General features: G+C 40.4%; 2 protein-coding genes across 4 annotated transcripts; one reads left to right on the forward strand and one right to left on the reverse strand.

Moving 5' to 3' along the window:
• Positions 1 to 661: 661 nt before the first annotated feature.
• LOC121886135 (rhodopsin) lies at positions 662 to 1,801 on the forward strand. The gene has a single exon (XM_042396058.1). It carries the CDS (start codon positions 662 to 664, stop codon positions 1,799 to 1,801), a length of 1,140 nt encoding a protein of 379 aa, XP_042251992.1.
• A 1,261-nt stretch (positions 1,802 to 3,062) lies between these two features.
• Positions 3,063 to 17,682, reverse strand: nup155 (nucleoporin 155). 3 transcript variants are annotated; one of them, XM_042395685.1, is made up of 34 exons: positions 17,514 to 17,682; positions 16,793 to 16,959; positions 15,540 to 15,677; positions 15,270 to 15,366; positions 15,007 to 15,077; positions 14,830 to 14,922; positions 13,894 to 14,157; positions 13,737 to 13,810; positions 13,519 to 13,610; positions 13,304 to 13,401; positions 13,027 to 13,194; positions 12,747 to 12,847; positions 12,323 to 12,493; positions 12,084 to 12,194; positions 11,847 to 11,941; positions 11,664 to 11,749; positions 11,298 to 11,439; positions 11,080 to 11,146; positions 10,849 to 10,964; positions 10,316 to 10,419; positions 9,942 to 10,075; positions 9,566 to 9,757; positions 9,138 to 9,276; positions 8,925 to 9,060; positions 8,670 to 8,823; positions 8,473 to 8,577; positions 7,484 to 7,638; positions 7,116 to 7,245; positions 6,911 to 7,024; positions 6,672 to 6,792; positions 6,455 to 6,565; positions 5,950 to 6,086; positions 5,728 to 5,834; positions 3,063 to 4,663 (listed from the first exon to the last, which is right to left on the reverse strand). In XM_042395685.1, the coding sequence occupies exons 2-34, from the start codon at positions 16,932 to 16,934 to the stop codon at positions 4,525 to 4,527; spliced, it is 4,104 nt and encodes a 1,367-aa protein (XP_042251619.1). In that variant the 5' UTR covers positions 16,935 to 16,959; positions 17,514 to 17,682; the 3' UTR covers positions 3,063 to 4,524. The 3 variants fall into 3 exon arrangements, with proteins under 3 accessions (XP_042251619.1, XP_042251618.1, XP_042251620.1); XM_042395684.1 differs by having other exon boundaries at positions 17,458 to 17,682; XM_042395686.1 differs by lacking the exon at positions 17,514 to 17,682 and adding an exon at positions 17,044 to 17,066.
• Positions 17,683 to 18,607: the final 925 nt, after the last annotated feature.

An 18,607-nucleotide genomic window follows, 5' to 3' on the forward strand; every position in this document is an offset into this window, starting at 1 on the left:
AGTATAGAAACGATCCAAGGAGGGTTGACTTGAGGGCACCTGGGCTTGTAGACGTTTCGCCTCTCTTCCAAGGGGCTTCAAGTAGTATCAATGACCTTAATAACAACCTCACAGAGGTGGGGACTCCCCACCAGTCAGTTAGAACTGAAGAAGCCCCTTGGATGATAGGCTTTATGTCTTCAAGTATCTACAACCAAGTCCAGTTGCCGTTAATTCAAGTATAGTATAGAGACCACTGAGTCTGTATGTTTTTATAACTGAGTTTGCATTTTATGTGTAATTTATCAGTAGACTAAGAGCTTTGACTGGTTGCTCTTTAGGGACTTTGCACTTCCGTATTGGGCATTCAGATTCAGCTCTGTATTTTATCTCCCTTCATTCTTTCTTCATCCAGATAATACACTACTGGGGAAGTGACTCTATGTAGTCTCAGTGGGACTACATGATGAAGTCTCCGTGAGGGAAAACAAAATGGTTAGACGTGGTTTGATGTCTACACTGTGATTGGGTTGGGCTTCTTAACCTCCTCTATAAATGTCCAAAGAGCGAAGCATCCTTCCCACATCACAAGCTTGAGAAACTGTGAGACTAGTAAGGCTGTTTAACTTCTTTCATCTGTGAGTGAAGATTAAGGGAAGTCGTCACCTGATCTTGTGAAACGATGGATGCAGATGAGTTGATTGAATCCATCATCAGAGCATTCATGTTTCTGTCAGGGATCGTGGGAAACAAATTGTTGGCCATACACTCCCTACCCAGGCAGAAATCTGGGATCCGCACCAGTGAGGTCCTCTTCATCAATCTTGCGGTTTCCAACCTCATCACCAACTACCTGGTGGACCTGCCCGACACCGTGGCAGATTTTGCTGGACGGTGGTTCCTGGGGGAAACCTACTGTGGCGTGTTTCGTTTTTGTGCTGACCTGTCTGAAACCAGCAGCATCTACACGACTTTCTTCATCAGTGCTTTCTGGCACCAGAAACTGGTCGGCTCCCTGAAACATGGCGGTGCACCGGTGCGGCTGGACAGCCTGTGTCTGGTGGCCTGTCTGCTGGCTGGGAGCTGGACTGTGGCTGTGGTCTTCAGCATACCGCACTTTTTCTTTGTTGTAGTGGAGGCGACAAATGAGAGTCATGAAGACTGCCTAGATGTCTTCCCTAATGCGTTCACCAAACACACCTATGAGATCTTTTATCTCACCCTGGCTAATGCACTCCCTGTTGCTGGGATTGTATTTGCCAGTGCTCAAATTGTCATTACTCTGCTTCAAAACCAGCAGCGCATAAGAGGTCATAACTCTGACACCACCAAGGAAATGGTTAAGGATGAAAACAAAGGTCTTGAAAAAAGAAATGATGAGATAGCAGTCAGCACTGTTTCTGGATCAGGCACCTCAAAAGATCAAAACAATTCTGCATCTTTAACCACCATTTATAGAGCCGTGCCTGCTTCTTCCTGCACAAACGCAGGGCTGTCAGGTCACAGCTCTCCCCTAAACACAGAAGCAAACACAGACAGCAGAGTTGGAGATCCGCCAATTCTTTCAAGGCCCAGCCAGATTCCAGCTAAACCCAGTCCAAGCTCAAGCACTCAGGTAAGGGCAGCCAAGAGTGTGGTGGCTGTAGCCAGCGTGTTCCTGGTCTGCTGGCTGACTCATCTGGTTCTGCGCATCACCAACAGCATCCACACCTCATCGATAGTGGTGGAGGTGGCAAGCTATGTTGGTGCCTCCTACACCTGCATCATCCCCTACATATTCCTGCACGGAGTGAAAAAGCTTTCTTTCTCTTGCAAAAGGTAGAAATGGACTCCGACATTCTCTCACTTCATTTGTTGTCTTTTGTGTACATCATATGCAGTTTTTACTATTGGACTCAGTATGTGGTTATGTATATGTAATCTGGTTTTGGAAGACCTGATCTTCACTGTACTGTGTTCAAATCTAATTTTCAAGTGGTCTCATATCCACATATTTTCCTCCCAAGTTATATTTTTATTCAGCTGTCAAACACATTATCTGTGGTACTGCATCATTGTTTATTCTTCCACATTTGTTGCTATTGCTCCACTTAACACTTCATTCAAATCTGTCAGAATTGGCCTGTGATTTTTTTTAAAGCATCCATTGCTTGTACAAGAAACTAGAAGAGCTGAACTTGTGGATAAAGTGTAAAACATCAGCACAGTGTCTACTAATCATTACATTTTCCAAGTTTTTCTTTGATATAACTGTTAATTTTGTTCACCCTTCTGCATCTGGTGTCTGCTTTCTCAAGAGTTGTTTGTGTTGAGTTGTTTAAGTTTCTCAGAATTGATAGAGAAGCACAGACAGAACTCATTTTAAGCAAATACCGTGAAAGCTTTGCACAGCCCAGAGATACGACTAAACGTGATCCCTGGGACATCCTGACAGTTGAAGTGTCAGAGATCTGGTCAGGGCTTCACAGCTTTGAAACAACCAGTTTCTTGATTCCAGGCCCATTTCAGTCTATATTTTCTTTTAAATATTGTGTTAAACCTAATCAGAAGGCATTGTTATTCTTATTAAAATACTTACTTCATCTGTTGTTTTCATGACATGGACTGCATCATACCTTTATAGGTAATATATACATTAATATTTAGTTTTCTCTCCTTTTCCATAGCATTTCTCTTCAGTCTTTTACTTAACTAAAAAACACATTGTAGCTCTATTTTGAGAAGTAGTATGTAAAGTAAAGATTAATATATATATTTCTGAAGCAAAAAAGTTAGTAAGATAGTATATAATGTTGCTGCTCACACTGCAGATTCTAAAAGCACAAATTTATTCTAGCCATAGGTTTTTAACACAAACGTGTATTTCTTGTTAAGAGAGTGTTAAGTGGAATATAACGTGATGGAATCAGTCAGAAGTCTATGAAATTATGAAGATGCAAAAGCCATTTTGATTTGATGGGAGGTGTGGGACTGTTCACTGACTGTATTAGTTTTACATGGTAAATATGTGTGGAATAATTTATCCGCAGTTGTGAAGGTGTGATGACTTGTCTCTTGACATTAAGAGAAAAATAAACCCAGCATCAAGTCAAAATGATTTTATTTTTCATAAGGCTGAACATTAAACATAATTGTGTACTAGAGTGCACAGCTAATTAGAGGAAAAGACCTTTAGCAATTATTGCCCTGTTGCTGATGACTGTATGAAACCCTGAGTGCCATTTTTTAATTGAGGGTAATTACATAAACACAAACAGTCACGTCATTAAGTTTATTATTGACCCTCTTTGCAGGGTCACATTGTAAAACCACAGCAATTTAAAGCTGCTTCCTGCTGAAAATCATTTATGAAATCTAACACCAAACTGTACTTGAACGAAGGACACCGGTTTGTTTGGTTTGTGGGTAACAACTAGTTTGTGTAGTGTATTCAAAACATCCTCATACACAAAAGCAATGACACATTTTATTTCTTTATAAAAAAGTTTTATGAATTTTTTTTCCTCTATGCAGGCCAAAAGTATTTAGTGAAGCACTGTGAACAGCACCGTTAAAATTAATTGTTCTACATTCAAAACAATCATCAAAGCACTCATACACAACTGAACTGTTAAACTTATCAGCCAAGTAGAAAATGTTAAATGTAAATACACATGAAAATAAAGTTTAAATGTGTGAATGACCCTGGCAGAAGAGACGACATCATGGCCAAGTTTATGTACATAATTACAACATCTGACACTGAACTGTTTGTTTGGAGTGAAACGTAGAACAATAAAAATCATTCCCCTGTGATGAAAAAAGAAAGTCTTTAGTCAGAAAGATTTACCAAGTGTATTCATATCAATATATCCCCAAATCAATCATTATTAAGTGCATTTTCCATATAAGAAAACTGACTTGTAAAATTCAGAGCAAGAAGTCTGATTTCATGTTCTTATAAACACATGTAACTCAAATATCCTGTCATTTTTATCTGACACAGCTGTTTGCACACAATGCAAACTACCAACTGTGTCTTGCTTTTGAAAGTCGTATTACAGCATAATGTTTAGACTTTAGAACAAAATGCATTAAATAAGTTATAAAACTTGTCTGTTCGGCCTCCCTCGTCTTTACGGTCATCATACTTTCACTGTCCCTTAACACAGCGCACACCAGGCTGTCACACAACAGACTAAATAGGAGAAAAAGAGGCAAACTGTGCTGTGGAAGAGGCCTTTTTCACAGCACACATTTTGAAAAGCACAGGTGTTACTAATAACATTAACAAGGCCTCAGTTCTATTCAGGTGTCCCAGTAAGTCATGACTTACTGGGACAGTGAGCCAGCATGCACAATACCAGGATCCTGAAACCAGTTATCTTAAGAATTTTCCTACTGTAACATGTCAAAATGCATTTGGTGAAAAAAGGCCTGTACAAAGATCAATGTGCTGTGCTTGCCGATAATCACACTTTTAATCAGCTGTTTAATTAAGGCAACAGTGGAAGATCCAGAGGTCACCTGTCCGTTGTCCTGATGAAAAAAACATTACTAGCGACATCAGTGGAGTTTGTCCAGCTTCGACTGCAGCGACTTGAAGTTGCCGATAGTCTGTTGAAGGGCCGAGTTGGGGCTCAGAGACTGCAGCTCCACAAGGTATCCACAGATGTTATCCAGACACACGTTAGTGAATCGGCGCCTAAAACGGAGGGATAGCAAACAACTTTACTGAAGGTTTATTGCAGGTTTTGATAGTTTCAGACTGGGCACCTTGCTCTGAGCTCACTGGTTTCACTTTATCAACTTTCACACAGATTTAATGTCCAGTTATTGTGTTTCACGATTAAAAACAAACAAACAAAAAAACAGCAGTTTATGTTAAACAAGGACCCCCTGTGACTAGTCGTTTTGACCCAAAGCTATCTGACCTCACAGAGAGAAAATTATGACATAAAAACCATCAAGCTTGGACAAAATTAAGCGAAATAAGGTTTTGTATTAGTTTCTGTCATTAATGTGTCTTTGACACCCTGAATGTAGCTGCTGTTGACAGTCATGTGTAGCTTGCCAGCACTAAAGTGATTGACAGACATTATGTGTGGCCCAGGAACAGCTAAAAAGCCAATCACTGCATTGTCAATTATAATATTGCTGCTCTCATTGCAGATTCAAACCTATTTCATATTCACTTCTTTTTTTGTTTTATTTGTTTTTTGTTCCCTTTTACATTGAATTTTATTACAATATTGTTTTGCATTATGATGTAATGTTTACTTGTGTGGAACATGGGAAGAGTAGTTGATACCTTGATATTGGCTAACGGGGATCCCGATAAATAAATAAAATATTTTCTTTTTAATTACATGTATTTTACATAAAGCTACGTGTAGTCACAATAAAACATTTTTGAAAAAGATCAGTAACTCAAATTTATCATCAGGCCTGTTCAAAAAGACTGTGTAGAGTATTTCAGGTGGAAATTATCTCCAAAATGCAGTTTGAACCTTCTGCCTTTGATACTGCTACTCCAAATGTTCTCTGTTATCATCATACTGATTATGTTATTTAAGCAGTTTTCATTCAACACCACAGTTTACAATTACAGTTTAGGATTTTATCTAGAGACACTTTGGTAGGCATTAGTTGTCAAAGGGATTTTAACCAAGGACCTTATACTTGTGCTAATGTCTCTGTCAAAACAAAGCCAACACTGCAGTGCCCACTACAGGCCGGTGGCTGAACAGCTACTCAGACAGTGATTACCTGTCATAGGTTGGTACTCTGCTGGGGTCATCCACGTATCCTAACAGAAGCACGTGGATACACTCCACCAAGTGCAGAGGTTTCTTCAGCCGCTGCCAGCAGGGATCCTACAGGTGAAAAGGCAACAAGGCAGGTTGATGGATTAGATGAGACAACTTAGTCCTCATCATAAAAGCTTTAACAAAGCTAATGTATTGATGAAACATGATATTCTATCTGTACCCGAGTTTTGAAGAGCTGGTCATAGACCTCCAAAAGACGTGGCAACTGTACCCCAATCTCCTGCATGGTGCAGGTGACAAAGCCTACGTCCCAGTTCAGCCGACACACCTCCTGCTCCAGAAACTTCACTAAGAACTCTGAAATCACCAGAAACATCAACCCTTGTTAGCACTGCATACTCACCAATATGTTAATTACTGAGGAAAATATGTTTTGAGTCGGACATAATTGATTCAGAGCATGCGTGCAAAGATGTATATAAAATGAATCAGTGTCTCCACGGAGCAGACAAGTTTGAACAGGCTGATTGTAATAGGAGGAAAATTTAGCAGTCACCTAGAGCACCTGCATGACCCTACAGACCTGCACCACAGAGACATACTTACATCAATTATACAAAAGGGAAATATAATTATATTACTGTTAACAGAACCGTAAACAGCAAGCTGGAAAATCCTACAGAGGGGAAAACGGAGCATAATTGCAGGAAGGTATGAATGCTTACCAAGAGGGAAATATCTTGGCGTTCCGGCGTAAATCTTTCCCAGCGATACCAGTTTCAAACTGAGGGATCTCATCCTGTCTGCTGGACTCATGACCACTGTGTCTCCCAGTTCTAAGAGACAAGATGCTAAACAATCAGCACTAAAATCCAAATGTGCATTATTTTAAAAAAAAAAACAACAACACATTTTTGCAGTGGTAGTTGGCATTTCACTTGCCTTTCTCCATGATTTCCTGCCACAGAGAGTGCACTAGGATTGGGTCAGAGTGTCCTGCGCAGTGAATGATGGCCAGCTTGCACTCAGACAGTTTAAAATGGTCAGCAAACTCCCCGTAGAGCTACACAAGAGAAAATAAGTGTTAACAAATTGTTCCCTGTTACTATAAAAAAATCTTTAAAAAAAACAAAAGAAACCCCAGCTATTAATAATCTATAAGTCCTGATGCCGCCTGTTACCTTGGTGATGTCCATGAGCTCTGAGTCCAACTGAGAGATGACATTTTTCACTGAGGGATGATGGGAGTACTGTCTGATCAGGGTCTCCTGAATCTGGACTTGGATACGCACAAGCTAGGAGGAAGGCAAAGGAAGGAATTCTTAATTTCATATGTGAATCACACCTAGTTTTCTCTTCACTGTGATCGCCGCCACACACACATACCTCCATCTTTTCTTCTAGTTCATGAAGGAACTCTCCATCTGATGCCTGAGCTGAGATGCAGGAGGAACTCTTAGCGGAGAGGATGGCTCGGGCGATATACTCCAAACGCTGCTTCAGAGAGATCTCAGTGCTGAATGTGCAGAGAACAGCATGATTGTTTATTATGTTCATTGAAAAAAACTATTAGTAATTATAATACTGAATCAAACAATACTAGAAAGAAAAAGAGTGGTGAGACCATGTGGTAACAAAGGTTTTCTGGAGGAGACAGTGTTGGTATGAACAGTCTTGTTCATAAACTTTGGATATATGTTAAGTGAAAATATTCTAAGAATGAAATTTACTGTCCTGTTATTGTGTGTACAAACCTGTGCATGTCAGCGAGGCGGGCCAATACATGAGCTGCCTTGCCAAAGTTACGGTTCTTCTCATAGTAGCGCCACAGCAGGTCCATATTGTGCACTTTACTCTGATCCTGTTTGATCATGTGCATCAGATGTTCCTCTAAGTACGGAGAATTCACCTGGACAACAGAGGACATATGAAATCTGTCTTTATTTTGCATCTTAAAATGCAAACATCAGGGAAAATAAAGTCAATACCACAAACCTGAGTGATAAGAATACAATTTGCAGTGAAACACTATATTTTAAGGGTGAAAATATGCTTAAAAATAACTAGTTTATATGACATGTTGTCTGACCACATTTGAAGGGAAAAGTGTTAATAGCTGTTCCAAATGCCTAGTCTTAAAGGTTGGGTGAAAAGCCTGCCATTATAGGGAGAGACGAGACATGATAATCACAACGGTGATAACAATCTTCCAGACAATTTGTCCTCAAAGGCATTTACTGTTGCACTGGGGTTGTTCACGCAAAAGGTGAGTAATTATGTGAGAATTTAAAAAGGGCCGTTAATAGAGATGTTAAAATCCTGACTACTTCCTCACCTCTGTACACCAAAGGGGTCGTTATAGTGGGTTCTGGGAAGTTAAAGAAATTGTCTGACTCATTCTTGCCGATTCTAATGCCGGAGAGGAGTGGGGGGGGTTTAAGACACTGTTTGATCATCTGATTTGACTGAAGCATACTGACCCCACAGCAGTTACTTTTATTACCCTGAGGGTACTACTTTTTCTACAAAGTCTCTCCTCTCACTTTTGGGTGTGAGAGGCCATAAAATCTGAATTAAAAATCAGTTAAAACTGGTGTGCTGGATTTACAAAACTGTATTTTTCTCTACAAAAAAGAAAACAATGAAAATAATAAGCCTTCGATATAGAATCTGCACAGACATGAATTACAATAAGATGGTAGTTTCAAGTGAAAACATAAAAACAAAAGCTTGGACACACTACCTCTAGCAGCTTGTCAGTCAGGTCGGCCTGGATCAGCCAGTTGTACAGAGCGATGTGAAACAGCTCGTCCTGAGACCTCTGGGCCAGACCGAGCATCTGCTCAAACTACAAGAGAGACAACAGATTTTCATTATGAATGCAGATCATATACACTGCTGTAGCAAGAAATATGCATCAACTGTCCCCTTCTCACTCACGTGGGCTGTAGCTTCTTCGTTACTGAGCATGTTAGGGTCAGAGGTCATGACAGGAGGCCCAGGCTGCTTTGGGACACTGGGGGACTGAGGTGCAGCCTTGCTCTGGTTCACCAGCTCCTGCATGGTGTCCGTGATGCACTTATAACATGAAAGTCTGGAGTGAAGAGAGGAGGGGTGAAAAACCTTGGTGACAACCAGCTACAATAGCAGATGATTGATGATGGATTCTTATGCTGCAATACTTTCTTGCGTTACCTTTCCTGGAAGGCCTGCTGTCCCACTCGGTCCTCCTCAGGCTCTCCGTTCTTGTAGAAGTGGGGCCCCAGTCTCTGTGGATCCTTCTTGTCTGCTGCTGTGAGACACAACTCAAGGACTCCCTCGTAGAAACGCACTGAAACGGTTCAACAGCATTAGTAAACATACCAACTATATGAGCAGAGAAAGTGGAGGCGTCTTGTGAATCGCTACCTTGTCTGTACTGGGAGCAGACGAGCGGCAGGTCTGTGTGTTGGCTGATTTGTTGGTAGAGCCGTAGAGACTCTCTCAGTGTTCTTTCTTTATCTACTTTATTCTGGATCTGTTTGGAGCTCTGCAGCAACTCATTAGCCTGAGTGGGAGACAAAAGCAGCAAATTCAGTATTGAGACACATGAATCACTGAGGCAGAATCAATACCTTTTAACGTCCTTGTTGCCCCAATAATTATCCTTAGGAAATACAAGAAATGTGAAAAAGGTGCATCAATAAAGTACAATAAAAAACCCTGAAGCTGTAATAAAGACTGACACATTTAACCATATCTAGTACCTTTTAAGGTTTTAAGATATTTGAGCTTAGAATATTATAAGAACTTTTAAGGACCCACAAACACCATCTGTCTGTGTGTACCGTATGTACCTTGGAGCAAACGCTGTCATCACTGCTGTACAGCAGGGGGCAGATGTCCCGCAGGTGATTGCTGATAGCATCCACAGAGGCATTATCTTTGATGTAGACGTTAATGAGTGCTGTGACGAGCGCCCCAGACAGCTCTTTGCCCTGGATCACTACATCCTTAAAACTTGCTCCCTTCATCTGCTCTTGAAACTCCTACAAACACAGGAAAAAAAAGTGGCAATTAGTGCTCCCGGAACAAAAGAGAGCTCACAATGTACACCAGGTTTTTAGCTGAAAATGGGGTTATTACGTTCAGGGAGGCACATGGATGAACACTGCAGTGATGATGTATGAGCATCTGTTCGTGATGCCGGAGAAGTGTTGTGCACACACGTACCTTTGGCAGTTCAGACATAATGAGGCTGAACTGATGATCACAGAGGAGCTTCCAGAGAGCCAGAGTCTGATAGGAGCGATGCACTAACTGCTGGATGCCCTGCAGGGACACTTTCTCATAGACCTGAGCCTTGGCTGGATACAGGTAGAGGCAGAGAGGGAAGCAGAGTCACACAAATTAGAACGTATAAAGATATCAGGTGTAAAATAATCATAATGAATAATGGATGAACATAAAGCCAGTCCTTTTTGTTGGTACATCGAATATCTATATATGCTTTATTCATTTAGATTAAAAATATCATTGATGTTATTCATATAAAAGATTATCTTGACACAATTGAGGACAACGTGGACACTGCATTCATAACTCACTGTGATATTTCCTCTGAAGCTCTTGCTGGACCTGCTGAGAGCTGGCACCATCAGGACGCATAAATCCCAGCAGCCTTTGCTGCAGGTTTGCTGGGGAGCTGAAGCTAACAGGGAGCAGAGCAGATGTTATTCAGGAGGGGATGGGAAACAAGACTTGGATACAGTAGAGAGATTATACAGATCTGGATCCTGTTTTTGCAGGTTCCGTTTTCATGCTTCTAAACTGCCCTCTACAGACTGAAATATTCATGCTCACAGCCCAACAGCTGATGTCACGGCAGGTGTTTTGCAGTTGATAAAACATTTTACTTTGAAAAATTGAAGGTGGCATTATTGAGCAGTGTGTGAGCAGTAATGAAATATGGAGCAGCAGCAGCAATGTTTGGTTCCTTGTGATTCAGTGATGATTGTAGATTTACTCTTTTAACCTGTAGCCAGCCTATTTAGGAAAGATGTGCTAATAGAATTTATTCATCCATCAACACACCGATTATTTCAATATAAGAATAAGCAAGCAGAGAAGGAGCTCTTACCTTGCACCGCCAAGAGAGGATGGACTGAACTGAGAGTTTTTATCAAGAAACTCCCGCAAACCACTGAGCTGCAGAAGGACCGACTCCAGATCGAATGAACCAACGCTGCTTTCCAGCTGTAGGGATGATATTAAAAAAAGCACTGACTAACCACTACTAGCATCATTCTAAAAACATATGACCACTTTTAAACTGTTGTAAATAGATACTTGCTGTTATTATCATACTTACAATACTGACAGTCTGATTTCCTTTGCTAATGGTTTTCTCAACAGCAAGGCTCCCATCCCAAATATTTCTGTTAGAGTTAGGTCAGAAGAAAACAGGAGAGAAGAATCTTTCAGTATGGACGGCTTTGACTGAACCCAAACCCACATAATGAGGCTCTCACTGAGAAAAACACATTCAAAATATGTCAAATGTGATAAATGCTAACAGGATTTACTGACCCAAGAATGCGAGCAAAGTAGATGCAGATACCGTTGTGTTTCCCTGAGAAAATCACCTCTGGGCCAGCTGACATGGGTGTCATGGGGGCAGACCCAGAGGGCATTGGTGTGAAAGGAGTAGCCAAAGCTGGAGGCATGATGCCTGGTGGGGAGGATAACAGAAATTATAATAGTTTAAACATGTATTTTATGACAGTTTTGTCAAATGTGATGCCCGAGATGTTTTAATATTACATTTTATTGATATATCCAACGTAAGATGTCACAGGAGTTTAAGCCGTCAAGTTTATTTGTACCTCCTCACACACACACACACACACACACACATACATTCACAGGAGTGGACAGTATCTAATGATCATATACCTGGTGCTGGAGAGCTCATCACAGGTCCTACAGTACTGGGAGATGTCATGGCTGCAGGGAATCTCATCTGTGCTTCTCCTCCATATCTGATCACAACATTAACAGAGGACCTGTTTTTAGTTTGTGTACAGTGTGAATATGTGTTGATCTGTCCATATAAACATATAAACAGTGTTATCTGACCTGAAGAAGGCTCTGGTGGCCCACTGTGAAACCTCTCTGTCACAAGCAGCGATGGAACAAGCCAGGATCAACGCTGTGGCACACGCCTGCTCCTCCTGTACAGAACACAGAATCAAATCAAATAGATGACTGTGTGTGTGTGTGTGTGTGTGTGTGTGTAACTTGCCTGCACACTGGTCTGAGGCTGCAGGCCATGATATGGGTATATATAAAATATTAGAATATCATGATTTGTACCCTGTGCAGCTTGTAGAAGCGTTCTATCTCTTCACTTTCTCCTCCAGCACAGCTCACCAGCAGGTGACGGAGCTGGTCTACTGGCCGCAGTTTCTGGAAGATGTGACTCCCCTACACAACAGCAAGAAGTCTACACTTAGTATGCAAAACTATGACAATGTTTTGTCACACTATAACAAGACTGAGCACTGCTAGCGACACAGTAGCTACATGTGATGAGTCATGAAAGCACTTTTAACCTTTGCAGAAAGAAGGACAAACTTCTGTGGAGGGACATTGTGCTGCTGGACCACCACAGGTGAATCAGTGATGGGGATTTGTTCCTTGTTCAGAGGAGTAAAAATCTTGATTGGCCTCTCCTCATTAAGGGCACAAAGAGCCCAAGAGTGTCCATCGACATTAGACATCATCTGCAACACAACACAGAAGAAAGAGAAACATGATGTAGAGTTTCTATCAGCCATCAGTCATTTAGAATCTTAATAACTCCATGCTCTGTACTGTATATCAGTTGTTATGTAACATAGTGAGGAAAAATGCTAATGTTTCTGTGTTTCTGTCGAAACAGCACTTGCATACAGAAGCTGCACTACAGAGGAGCACATAATGGAAACCTAAACTGACTGATCTGATCTACTTCCTTTACGTGTCTTGTGTGCTGACCTGAGTCTCCATCAAGGGTTTTTTGAAGGGGAAGGAGTCATGGTTGATGCACCACAGAACTTCACTGTCCTCAGTCTCAGAAGCAGCCATTAAAAGAACACCTGCAACATTTAGACAAAGAAAAGACAAGAGAAAGTCATTAAAGGCAGATTCTGCATTCTTGCCAATTGTGGTCCTGTACATCAGCTGACCATAACACTACTTTGAATTTGATGCCCATTGGGTTTGTCTGGTAAACAATTAAACTAAAGAGTAGCAGAGGATATATATATTTTTTTACCTTTGCTGTGTAGTGCCTTGTGCACCTTCGCAGGTTTCTGCAAGGTAGAAGATGCAGAAAACCCCGGAGGCAGACGGACATGAACCAAAGCTACCAGGCTTGGTCGAACTGCCACATGCTTCTGGTGTGGAGGGGAAAAAGGTGTAGTACTGAAGTAGAGACGCACACCTACAGAAACAGAACATGTACAGGCATAAATAAGGGAAAAAATGTTTCATGTTACCCTACATGTATCCTACTATTCTGCTCATCTTCACTACTGTTTGGTCATCTTTACCTGCATGAGTGACAGCGAGCAGGTGACAGTCTGAAGACTCAGATCTGTCAATCACAGAGATCTGGACAATAGGTTTGAAGACAGAACGATCAATTGTCCTGCAAAGGGAGGAGAGTTTCAAAGAGACAGAAAAAAAATAGTTTTTGTATTCTCCTAGGAGAATTAATGAGAAATGTGAAGGAAAAATGTTTGATGTTCAACAAACCCAGACATACCTGGCGATGTTTCCAGCAGCCGCAACAATGGTGCTCTGAGACATTGTTGCCACACGACTCATCCCCTGCCCATCAGCACCCAGGTCATACACCTGAAAAACAGCCAAACTGTTAATTATTTCAGCACACTGACAATCACCACAAATTTGTCAGTTTCCTTGCTTATCAGAAATTATGTGAAAGAGTGAAAAATTGATATATCTAAATAAACATCATACCTGCAGGACACCTTTCTCTGAGCGTGTGTAAAGTATGTTGCGGGAGTTGTCGACAGCAATCTGCATAATGGGGTCTGTAGAGCACAAGGACGACAAAAGTTAAGTTTAATCAGATCTAGAACATCTTTTCCCCCAAAAATGTGTCCCCTTTTCTTACCGTCTTCAGAGAAGGAGAACTGGAGCACAGAGGGGATGAGGAAGGACAGTGAGCTTTTGGAGTGGTTGATTTTTCTGCAGCGCTGGCTCAGCCAGCCTGCTTCAGCTTGGTAAGCTATCTCATAGAGGCAGCCGTCCTTTCCTGCCATAAAGATGCGACCCAGGTCTGTGGAAGTGATGGACTGGATGTAGGTGTTGTCTGTCGGGATTGAGAAGAGGGGGTCTGGAAGCAGCTGCATCCCTCCAGACATGCTGTCATTCAACCCTATGACAAAACAGAGACACACAAAAATGACCATAATAAATCAATACAAGTGTATATTATTAATAACACTGTTGGAAACAAATACACAAGTTCTGTCCATATTCCATGCTGATTTTTATACAAGTAACAAGGCAATGCATTCATTTATGTATTGTAACATGATCCTCTGGGTTTGGGTGAAAATAGGTACATACAGAGACAAATATGCTCAAAACATGTTGAGTCTTTACTCATGATGACTTCACAGACTTTCACAGATTTCAAATGCAAAGGGGTATTTTATTTAGAAAACAAAATATACATTTTAGTCATCATGTACACGTTGGTACAGTAGCTGTCCTAAACTTGCATATTAGCGTTGCTAATGAATATCTGGTACTTGTTTGTACATGTTTGATTATGTAAACATAAATGTATCTAATTTATTCCTGTGAACAGTCATATTTTGCATGCCTCCTGCAGCTTTAAAGCAGTTAGACAAATTTATTGTACAGCAACATATGATTATTTTTAACAGGATACCCCAGCAGACTCTTAAGGCTAACATTTCAATTCATTTGAAAATAGAGAACCTTCAGAGGAAGATTATTTGCCGGCATCTACAAAATCAAAAGTGAAAAGGGAACAACTCAAATGCAGTGTCGCTGTGATTGAGTTGCAGGAGAGACTCACCAGTTTGACCCTTGTGGAAGCTCAGCCCCAGAATCACTACATCCACAGAAGTGGCCAATACTAAGAGGTAGTGAATGTGTGGCTGTAAAATCCCTGGGAAGAGAAATACAAATAATAAACATTACTAGAACAAAAGAAAAAATAAATTGAAGGGTAAGTTCAAGTGTTTCCACATACCTTGTTTAGGTTTCACAAGGCCGACTGCGAGAATAGTTTCAATAAGGCCGTCAAAGTAGATTACATCTCCTCTGCAAGGAATACAGCAGAAAATACATAACTGTCTTCATTTCAGGTTTGTCATCAAATGAAATTCACAATATTAAGCAAAAAATAAGAACATTAATAATACATTTAAATGCACTGTGAGTGTACTTTAGATGGTTACCTATACTGTTTATCATGGTCATTGTCAGCAAGTTCCACATAATCTAAATACTCACCCGTCTTCATAATTCCACATGAATAAGTCGTTGTCAATAGCAAGCCATGCTCGACAAAGCTCAGGAAACACTCCCATCATGCAGTTACACTGCATATCTGTAAAACTGTTAAGTTGAAACTCATTACTTGGGTATGTCCTTTTGCTAAAAAGAAATCTATGTGTCAACTACAAAGACAGGAGCAATCAACTTTGAATGTTCACTGTACATTTGATGGAAACCTTGGGGTCAATCTAAAGCACTGAGTTAGTTTTTCTAACAAAAGGATACAGCTGAACCGCTCCACCAGCTCCGGTGGCAGAGGGACTCTGCGGACTGCACTGAGCTCCGGGAGGTTTGGCACACTGAGTAAACCCGGTCCCTGGAGGGGATAGTCCATGTCCGACACACCAGAGAGGGACGGCATATCTAACAACACAAACAACAAAAACACAGAGTCTGATTATGCACTATGCTCAGACTCAGCAGTTTGGTGCCAAATTTTGTATTTCAATCATATCACTATGTGAAATATGAAAGGGTAACACACAGTTGCAAGTTTATAAGGTACATCCAGCTATGACTAATGTAGTCTGATACAACAACACTGTAATAAATCTTATAGTCGTGAGGTTTATAATTTTCTGTTTTAGTTTAAACAGTTTTAGAGAGGCATTTCTAAAATTTAATAAATTCAGTCAGTCCATATTAATATAGACAGACTGTTTTCAATCAGTTGAAATATGTTCCACAGCACCAATATAACCTCAGATAGAAAGCTTGTTAACCATCTTGATTCTTCATTTTTATATGCCATTTACACACATTATGAACCATTTTTATCATACTATAGTCTATTCTGAAGGGAATTTATTTAGCAGCAGAAATATTTTGGCAGTCTGTACTTGTCTACATAACATGAACAACATTTCCATGTGAACACTTTCATCTTTGAGCTAGAAAACTGGTATTGTCAAGAGGGAAACAGATTTGTGAAAGACACCAGATTTGTGTAAATAAATTTGGGAAGTCTCTGGTCACCTCCTTTCACCATAGAGTGAAAAATTGACATGATTACATATCAGAGTCTTGTCATCACATGATGTGTGGGATTTTCATCAAAATATTTTGAATTAGTTTGCAGTTTTAAAGTTTCCTTTGAGCCATATCACATTGAAACATTTTGTCTGGGACTGAAAACCTCTCAGTTGTAATACAACCACATGATGTAGCTCTGACTGTAAATGCCTCTCTCCTTTCCACTATCACATAAGGTTACACATTACTAAGAATCACTTCTCACATCTTTCTTGTGTGCATATATTTGTGTAAACGACATTTGAAAGCACCAAGAGCGACTCAAATATCAGTATCAATGTTCTTGGTGAAAACCTTTTGCGATATTTGCTTTTATAAACATCGTCCAAACTCCTACTTTACACTACCATTTGTGGTTTGGCATGACAGCCTCAGTGTAAACAGAAACTTTTGACAGCTAATGTTTAGTCTATCTCCCCTCAGCTCCATCTATCCCCATGACTTACTGTGAGAAGGGACGTTGAGCAGCTCTGACAGGTCAGGAAAGCAACGGTCATCCTGCAGGTGTCTGTCAATCAGACGGGAAGAGTTTTCCAGCGCTTCGGCGAGTGCAGCTGCCGGGCTGCTGGGTCCAGCACTGGACGGCATGATTGGGCTCCCACCACTAACGTATCTAAGGAGAAAGCGGGTAGAAAGATAGCTGAGATGTCCTACATAAACAACGGACAGATACGCTGACAGCGTCAGACCAACTTACATGTTTCTAAGATTCAGCGCCTGGCCAACGTTAGCAAGCTAGCAAAACACCGGTTGCCAATTTTTTGTCATGACCCGCCCTACTCCGCCTCTGATTGGCTAGTACTCGTTTCCTTCGTTTGTTAGGTTTAGGCATGAGGAGTGATTGGTTAGGCTTAGGGTAAGAATATCAGGGTAAGCCAATCAGAGGCAGAGTAGGACGGGTACCGTTAAAAACTTGATTTTTCTTTAACTTTATTTACAATACATTAATATAACAACACAAATAACTGTACAAGGAGTGTGAAAGATAAAATAAAATACTATTGCACATTGGTTAGCTGTCTGCTAGCATTAAAATCGTATTACTTAGCATGCAAGCTAAAAGCTAGCTAAGTGTGAAATAACGTATTTTAAACTGAATTTGTGGCTTTACCCGACTGAAATGAGTCCGCGTGGTAGTGAGTTATTAGGCTAAAAAGTTTTGTTCACCAGTTCAGCAGTAAAGTTGAAAAAATACATCCAGCGCACTCAGAAGTAGCAGCCCGCCAACCTCATGCTACCATGAATGTATAGTGCTGAGGCGAAAGGTTTTCTTCCGGTGGATTGTCTTCTTCTCCGTGGCCTCTCTAGGTTTTCGCACACTAGACAGTAAAGCTTAGTGCTGCCATCCACAGGTCAATTTTATCTGAAATATTCGCCATACAGAAATGCAAATATAAACAGATACATAAACTAAAGTACTTAAATAATATATTAAAAATAAATCAATACAAATGATTGAAATAAAAAGAGGAATTCAACTGACCCAGTTTCCTTGTAGAGAAGTATTACACAAAAACATACATTTCCGTTCTTACATCATCCAATAGAATGTATACATTTTCAATTATAAATAATACCCAGTTAGTGTTTATCATTTTAGCTGAAAAAATAAAATAAAAATGCGCTTCCCCTTAAAAAGACATATTATGTGTAAGACCAATAGAAATACTACTGTAAATGTGCATGTTTGGAGATCCCTACTTATTTTTTTGCTTATATTAAAATCTATTGCTGTATCTTAAAAACCAAGTGACATAATTTTAATATTTTTTTTATCTGCACCAGAGTACAGATAACATGGGTGACTTCTCTGACCCTTAGCAAAAAAATAAAGCGCACTTGTGATCTGTACGACCACTGACAGGCAGAGCCTCCTTGTCTCAGGCCTCTACAGAGCTGGACGTAGCACGTCCATCAAAATCAAAATGAATTGTCTTGACAGCCGATATATGACGCAGTCCAAGAAATTTAAAGTGTCATCATACGGTGTGAGTAGCCTTTCAATCATAATATTTCAGTGTTCATGTTCCCCATCTTCATTGTCAATGCCATACAGGCTTAACACCAGTGGTGCTGCCATATTTGGCAGTTATTTTTTAATTTAGGACAGGGTCTATACCATCCTAACTTGGGAAATTCTTCAGTTAGGATGGTTCCGTCATAGCTAAATTTCTATCCCAAGATAGGGTTTTTTCCTAAATGCAGTTAGTAAACATGTTTCTGTAATACCGAAAATCCTAAATGTCATCCTAAACTGAACG

The sequence above is a fragment of the Thunnus maccoyii genome, chromosome 19, assembly GCF_910596095.1.
Source record: "Thunnus maccoyii chromosome 19, fThuMac1.1, whole genome shotgun sequence".
Lineage (NCBI taxonomy): Eukaryota > Metazoa > Chordata > Actinopteri > Scombriformes > Scombridae > Thunnus > Thunnus maccoyii.

What these genes read in the sequence shown, in the direction of transcription:
- LOC121886135 (XM_042396058.1), top strand. Translation starts at nt 662, where the DNA reads ATGGATGCAGATGAGTTGATTGAATCCATCATCAGAGCATTCATGTTT.
- nup155 (XM_042395685.1), bottom strand. Translation starts at nt 16,934, where the DNA reads ATGCCGTCCAGTGCTGGACCCAGCAGCCCGGCAGCTGCACTCGCCGAA. An exon ending in GCTTCTACAAGCTGCACAGG is followed by an intron (nt 11,942 to 12,083) that starts GTACAAATCATG and finishes TGTTCTGTACAG; the next exon opens with GAGGAGCAGGCGTGTGCCAC. An exon ending in CTGCTCCCAGTACAGACAAG is followed by an intron (nt 9,061 to 9,137) that starts GTAGCGATTCAC and finishes GAACCGTTTCAG; the next exon opens with TGCGTTTCTACGAGGGAGTC.